Source organism: Leuresthes tenuis, unplaced genomic scaffold, assembly GCF_036924035.1.
Source record: "Leuresthes tenuis unplaced genomic scaffold, fLeuTen1.0.hap1 SCAF_3, whole genome shotgun sequence".
NCBI lineage: Eukaryota > Metazoa > Chordata > Actinopteri > Atheriniformes > Atherinopsidae > Leuresthes > Leuresthes tenuis.
In genome coordinates, this window is record NW_027325357.1 from 40,951,069 (window position 1) to 40,958,382 (window position 7,314).

The 7,314-nt window shown below is 36.4% G+C and overlaps 1 protein-coding gene across 1 annotated transcript; it reads right to left on the reverse strand.

Moving 5' to 3' along the window:
• Window positions 1-1,098: 1,098 nt before the first annotated feature.
• On the reverse strand, window positions 1,099-5,035 carry elf3 (E74-like factor 3 (ets domain transcription factor, epithelial-specific)). Its single transcript, XM_072383026.1, has 9 exons — window positions 4,865-5,035; window positions 4,537-4,697; window positions 3,700-3,933; window positions 3,267-3,374; window positions 3,046-3,177; window positions 2,852-2,932; window positions 2,644-2,760; window positions 2,256-2,451; window positions 1,099-1,733 (listed from the first exon to the last, which is right to left on the reverse strand). Exons 2-9 carry the CDS (start codon window positions 4,688-4,690, stop codon window positions 1,622-1,624), a joined length of 1,134 nt encoding a protein of 377 aa, XP_072239127.1. The 5' UTR covers window positions 4,691-4,697; window positions 4,865-5,035; the 3' UTR covers window positions 1,099-1,621.
• Window positions 5,036-7,314: the final 2,279 nt, after the last annotated feature.

Here is a 7,314-nt window from a genome sequence, read left to right on the forward strand (position 1 = left end):
ACCCAAAGCCCTTTGTTAGTGTCAAGGAAATGTGGAGTAACTTGTATTACTATTGGAAAAGTGAAACTCAAGGTTAATGTACTGTACAACTGCAGTATCTTAATTTTTTAAAATTTCCCCCACTGCAGGGTGGATAAAGTATTTTTCTATTCTATCTCCAGTTTAATTCCATTGTATGTTTTCTGTCTCTACCTTTATTTTTCCTATACAGGTATGAGGGACAAAAACATGTCAACATAAACTTTAAGCACAGGACATTTGAAAAGGAAAGCTAGATGACAAATAAAACCAAGAAGTGTGGAGAAAGCTGTTTTGACATTTATTCTCCAAGTACGTGTAACGTTATTGGAGGGAAGGGTGTCATTGTTTCATAAAATATTCCATAATTTGGTATTGTGAGAATTGTGGCAGAGAACACTAACTTTGAATATACTAGTCTATGCAAAGTTTGTCACTTGTGAGGAGAGGATGTTTGTGAATTTTCCCATAATCTTGAATTCATGCCACACTTGATGTAGAACATCACAAAATCATTTTTTGATAAATAGCATTTTTGTGAGTCTACACACAAAAAAGGTGACTCCTACAAGCCGACTGACACTTTGATTCTTTTTTCATGAGTCTCCTTCAGGTCTTGTGTGTGGAAGGGTACATTCTAAGCATAAACTCTAATCCTAACCCTAACCCTATTATTTTTAATACAGAATGGGTGTTTTAAGGTTTAAGAGTTCCACTTTAAAAACACAGTAAACTATTGTATAGGACTATAATATATGTCAAAAAATCCCAAACTATTTAGTTAAGGCATTGTGTGATTTATTTATGATAAAAATCTTTTAAAATAATGCCATTATTTAACAAATGTCCTACATTATGAGATTTACTCCACACAAAATATAGATTTATCTGTTCAGATATAGATGAATAACAAATTGAATAATCATATTAAAACAAGCACCTCCCAAAAAACTGCAACTGATTTCTGACTTTCAACCAAGAAGAAATCATTATCATGTAAAAGTCATCTGTTGTAGTCCCTCAATTATTCTTTGCTCAAACATTGCATGAACATATTTTATAATAACTCATACCAATACATATGTCGTCTACATTTTTACTGTTAATGTATAGTAACATCACCTACATTTATTTCCCTCTGTTCTGTCTTTGCATTGTGTTTCCCAAACACATTCCCACATATGGATCCACAGCTTATTTATATTGATATGGCTGTAAGACAGACATGGGCAATAAAGAAAAAGAGACTATAACATTTCCAGAGCATTTGATCCCACAAACCAAAACAAACATCATAGACACTATGATGACAATGACTTAGTCCTTCATCAGTAATGAAACTTAAATACAAGCCACAGACCTAATTCTGTAGAATGAAAAAATTGAAACAGATAAAACATTAAAATTGGTTCATAAAACCTACAAGAGCCAAACACACTGGCTTACATTTTCTGCAACACCTTCCCTCGTAGAGGAAGTTTGTGTCTTAAACTTTTGAGGTGGGAAGTTTTTTTTCCCGCCAGACAGAATACACAGGTTTTTCTAGTTCCTGAATCACTGCTTGATTAGCTTTTTGGTTTCAATCCATTTGATGACAGATGGCTCACATGGCCATACCAATCTCATCAACCTTCCAACCACTGGAGTTCTTCCCAAATTTGTACACAAGTCTTCGGCCATCAACTCGCTCGAGAATTTCCCGCTTATAGTAATACCTGCAAAAAGAGATCATCATCAGCATTATTTAGTAGAGGCTTAAAGCCACTGTTAGTGAAAGAAAATCTTAGAAGCATCTGATAGTGTCTCACATAATATGATTTCACTGGTAAGTGAAAGAGAACTTCAATATTCAATATGTTTTGGTCAGGTCTTCTTCTCATAGGAGAAGTCTCATTTCAGGAGCTTTGTTCACTGAGCCAGCGATGACAGCTGTAATGATATGTGTTCACTGTGACTCACCAGGAGTATTTTAGTGTTTATGGCTTAAATGTAGACCAATAAGCTTGCATTACAAATTTATGAGTAAAGTTAAGATGTGTCAGGTTGTTCAAGTTCATAAAAGCATTTTTTTTCTCAGAACTGAACGTATCTGTTGTGCATTATTCCTTGCTCCAATGAACTCTGGACCACTTCTTTATAAAAACAGATTTATTTGAGAGGCAGTTACAGATGAGAGCTGAAGAAAAGCTGCAATTTTTACATGTACATTTTTTCTGTTTGTTGCTGCATGAACTCACCTCATAGCACGGCTGAGCTTCTCATATGTCATGCTGCTGTTCTTCTTCTTCTGGCCCCACATCTGAGCCACAGCCTCAGACTTGAGGAACTTGAATACACCCTCCCGACGGTCCTCCCACTTCATCAGACCCTGATTCTTCTCTGGGTGTATCAGAATATCTCTGATGAACTCCCACAAGTGGGTGCCACGAGGTGCTGCAGATAGTGGTGAACAATAAGCTAAATGTGTGCATGTGTATGAGTGTATTTGCATGAACATTAAAGGCAAACGGTTCTGCATCCATGGCTCCAAAAAGATGCAAAAATTATGCAAAGTACAACCTTTGAAACATTTCGATGGTGTGCAGGTATAGACGTTTGTTAAACAGTGTTTTACTTGATGTTTACCATGTTTGTTTTTCCTTGGATTGTCATATATGCTGCTGTGTTCTCTGCTGAGTTTAGGAGGTCGTCCCCTCGGCCGCTTAAGTCGAGATTCTCCTTCTTCTTTTTTGATGTGCACCTCTGGCAACAGAAACCACTTTAATTATGAGTCTGTTGAGAAGGGAGTACAAAGATCTTTACAAAATTACAATTATATTCTCTGTTTACTTACTTGAGATTAGTGGATATGAGAACTCTGGATCTGACTCGCTGCTGCCAGACTCTGGTGAGCTTACAAAGCCAAACATGCCACCTGAACATAAAGATGTTTCACATGTAAGCAACACAATTCCTATAAAACTGAAGAAACTCTAAAGAAGACTTAAATAAGATTATAATAACAAGAAAATATGGTGTGACACTCACTGTATTCACTATCAGACTGATTATCAGACAGGTTCTCTGTGTCCTCCAGAGCTGACATGGACTCCATGGTCATACTTGTCAGATCATAATCATCCCGGTAGTCAAATTCTTTCTTGTTAACTGCTTCATCAGCTGTAGGTAGTGAGTAGAGGCATTATACTAATGTTATCCACACAACCTCCCTGTTATACTTGTATATTGTACCATAATTTAAAATGTACCTTGACCAAATCTGATTGTGCTGAGCAAAGGGAAGCTCAGGTTGTCCAAGAAGTTGTCCAGGAGCTGACATGTTTCATTCAATTCTGGTCCTGATAGACTCTGCAGCTCTATAAAAAGTATATATGAGTATATAGATACAATTAAAAAGTCAATTTAAAAGAACAACTCAAGTTGGAACAGATTTTTTTCCACACATAGAAAGATTATGGAATGAAACCACTCTCTATGAATCTTATAAATATTTTGAAATCTCAGATTGTAACACTTTTGGGTTTATCAACATATATCTGAGAAAAAATCACATTCATCACAATAAGATCACAGAGTCTGACAGTTTTAGATCGAAACCCAGGAAAGAAAGAAAAGTTAATCTACTTACAGACAAATCTGTGACATTACATGAAAAACTATTAGATTACCGATGCAGTTTACCATATTTGGTTTTGAGTTCCTGCAAGCTCTGGTGGAGGTATTGGCCAAGCTCTGGGCCAAAGACTTCAATCATTTCTTCCTGGCTCATGTGGCAAAGGGCAGGGCCATCTATTGCACAGTACGCCAGAGTCAGGGTGCTTGCATCAAACTTGGTTCTCTCTACTTGGTCACTGATCCACTCCAAAACATGATCTGCTGTCCAGTAGTGAGGGTTGATCTGTCTGTACCACTGGCCTGAAAAGTGAGAGCCAGTAATTACTTGTTATTCTGTGCTGATGGTGTTTAGGTTACAGTTATTCTATACTCTAATTGCCCTGAGCTTTAGCAGCTAGAAGAAGCAAAAAGTCATCATCCAAACCCTCATCTGTGTCCATGCATCTACCTATATTCAATTGATTTATGTTTATCTCTTTCTCTAAACCACACAAATAATGTCATTGAAACACTTCTTGTGGAATGATGTGCAACATGTCTACATACTACATGCTGACATACAAATCTAAATCATCACCTGGTTTGGAGGTCAGATGAGTTCAGACAGATAAAGCAAATATAGCCTGACAACAAGGAGGTCACAGCATTATACTTGACTGTTGTGCCTAGTTAAACATTGGCTACCTAGTAAATCATTGAGCTGTCTGTGTCTGAATGAGGTCAAAGTTAGCTCATGTTCCTGCTGGCTAAAGTTTGAAAATAAAAATATTACATTTATGTGTTTTCAGTCTTTTGCTCATTCTGCATGAAAGATGCACTGTAAGGAACACAACCCAGGAATTACACATTTTGTACTTCTGCAGTGACAGAAGACAGAAGTGTCACAGCAGATGATCCTCTCACCACTTGAGTCAGAGCTGTAGGCTTGAAGGCTGTTCTGCAAGGTATTAATCATGGGCAACACACTGGGCTGCTGCAGCAGGACATCAGGCAAGCCGGTCTGGTACATTGTGAGGTTGGCATGAGTCAGAACGCTGCTAAGGCACGGGGATGACATCGAGGCACTGAGTGGTAGACGAGAGGTCGATTTTTGTTTACACTTTAGTAATTTTAAATAAGCAAATAAGAGCTGATTTAATAAGATTTGTATGTTGGAACATAGTCAAAAAGAATATTTGTATTTGACATGATCAATAACATTTGACTCAAAAAAATAACAGAGGAAATTTACCTGATTCCAGCACGAGCCCCAATGTGATGCAAAATAATGATAATCAGCGACAAGCCAGCGTGGTGGTATGATTTCTTTTGTATTAGTGTTCCTCAGTCTGTTCTTTGTTAAGTCCCTTTCATTGAGACAAAGATGCACCTTCAGCTGCATTTAGATACCTGTAGAGCTTTATACACTTGTGAGGGAGTGGGGGATGGACTCAGGTAAATTCAGGGGAATTCCACCTGAATGTGGCCACACCTCCATCCCTCCTCCACTTTCCTGAGAACTTGATTAACAAAACAAGTCTGTCCTGCTTTTCTGTATAAGATTTTCCCCTTGTCTCTTGAACACCATTACACGAGAGCAGATTATATTTCTTGTTACACTGTGCAAAGGTTATTTTTTATACATTTGATTTGCCTGACTAGAATTTTTCAAATCAAATTTAGATAGCAGTGCTACAATGTGCTGAAGGACCTTCACCAAACACAGATACAAACAGTGACAAAAAATTTTCAAACATGCATTTTAGTGTAATTGACTTTGTTAAAAAAAATATAAATATATAAATATGAAAATAAAAGGAATTCAATTTCTATTATATTTAGAGAGAGAGAGAGAGATACTCTGTGTTGACTTTGACATTTTTGGTGTGAAGATATTTCTATAACAATAAGAGAGAGGACGTAAACACAAAGTTAGCAGATTGTCACAGTGTCTAAGAATAGACTGTGCGACAACAACTAACAGACAACTGTAGACAGGTTTATCAGTTTTAACAGTTAAGTCTGATCAAAAGTGATAAATCAACTTTAGCCAGGCTTTTTATCACTCTTTTCAGTTAACTTCTTGTATTACAGTAAGGGAGAATATATTCCTAATTTTTGCAAAATTATTTACCGAGACATACAAAATGTTCAAGAAAGTTCGAAAGTAAGAACACAAACATACACGCCCACACCTGCACAGAGAGTTAAAGATGGGCGTGAAGATACAGATAGTGTCTGTATTGATTAAAAAAAAACACTCCATCTTCTCATGCCAACAAAAAGTCAATGCTGACACTTTGTGTTTGCTGAATGAGTTCAGCCTGTGTGTTTAGCTCTGCACTGTTGACCCTGGGAATGTGACTTATACAGTTTGTTATTCAATTGATGTCTGATTTCAGTCTCTGTGTCAGGTTTGGTTATAAAGGCCGATACAAACCATGCCTTAACGCTGCTTAGATAACAGTCATGCCACCTTGTGGCTCAATTTAGGCCACACAGCAATGCCAACAACAGCAGCTCAGCTGAAGCCAACCTGCTTGTTGACAGTGAAGGAAGCTTTTTGCATTCAACTTGGCAACTGACACATAGCATATAAAGCAAGTTATTTAGTATGAAGTGAACTCTGAAACCTCTTTTGAGATAAGGTACATGTCGGTAAGTGACTGTGTTGTGATGCTGTTTTGTGTACCCTCCACAAAATTGAAAAAAAAAAAGATTCACTATGAAGTGACAAAAATTTGCTTGAAGGAACAAAATGTCCAGAGAGTACTATAATATCATATGGACAAAGTCTGTCAGATTATACCAGACACTGACAAATATTTATCAGAGAATTATGAAAATGATTTAAGAAATATACTGTTATATATATGGTTAATAAAGTTGAATTGATTTAACTGAATACTAACCAGTAACATATATGGTAAATAACCATTAATACTTCTTAATATTGTTTACTTAGTTTTACAGTGTATGTTCACCCATTCCTATTTTTTGTTTTTGCCTCCTACCTAATGAATTTGTCTACTCCATTGATTCAGCATATAGTGTGTATGACCATTACTTTTTTTCATACATTTTAGGTTGTCACACTTAGGTGCTCTTTGACGTATAACATTTGGGCCCTTAGTCATCTGCTAACACAATACAATTTCTGCTGCCGCTACCATGAAAATTTCAAATACATATAACAGTTTCAAATATCGGTAAAATCAAGTCGGAGACTCAACTCTATTGTGGACATTTAAATATTACTGTGTGTTCACACCAAATGTGGGGTGAACTGCGCGAGTAGCGTGATTATAAGTGAATTGAATGGAAAGACATGAATGGACGCATTGCTTACAGGTACCACGATAATGTCAGATGTGTCGATACATAACTGCACTCTGGTGTGTAAGTCTGAAGTATTCTTCAGTAATCAGATTGATTTTTTTTGGGGGGCATTTTATGTGCCATTTTATGTAAATGTAATGTATTTATACAGCCCTTTATAACAATCCATTTCGGTGTATCAAAGTGCTTTACAGCAGATAATAAATAAAGAAAATAATAAGTAAAAAACAATAAAATAAAAGTAAAAGCAATAAATACAGCAAAATTGAATAAGATAAGATAAAATTGTCACCATACTACTGGGTATTAACCCTTGTATTATGTTGAAAAAAATTGCATTGATTATGTTGTGGGTCATTTTGA

Bases quoted from the DNA above. Each gene is read 5' to 3' on its own strand.
- elf3 (XM_072383026.1), bottom strand. From the start codon at position 4,690: ATGTCATCCCCGTGCCTTAGCAGCGTTCTGACTCATGCCAACCTCACA. The intron at 2,933-3,045 runs GTGAGTGTCACA...CTTTATGTTCAG, and splicing joins TCAGTCTGATAGTGAATACA to GTGGCATGTTTGGCTTTGTA. The intron at 2,452-2,643 runs GTAAACATCAAG...CACTATCTGCAG, and splicing joins TCCAAGGAAAAACAAACATG to CACCTCGTGGCACCCACTTG.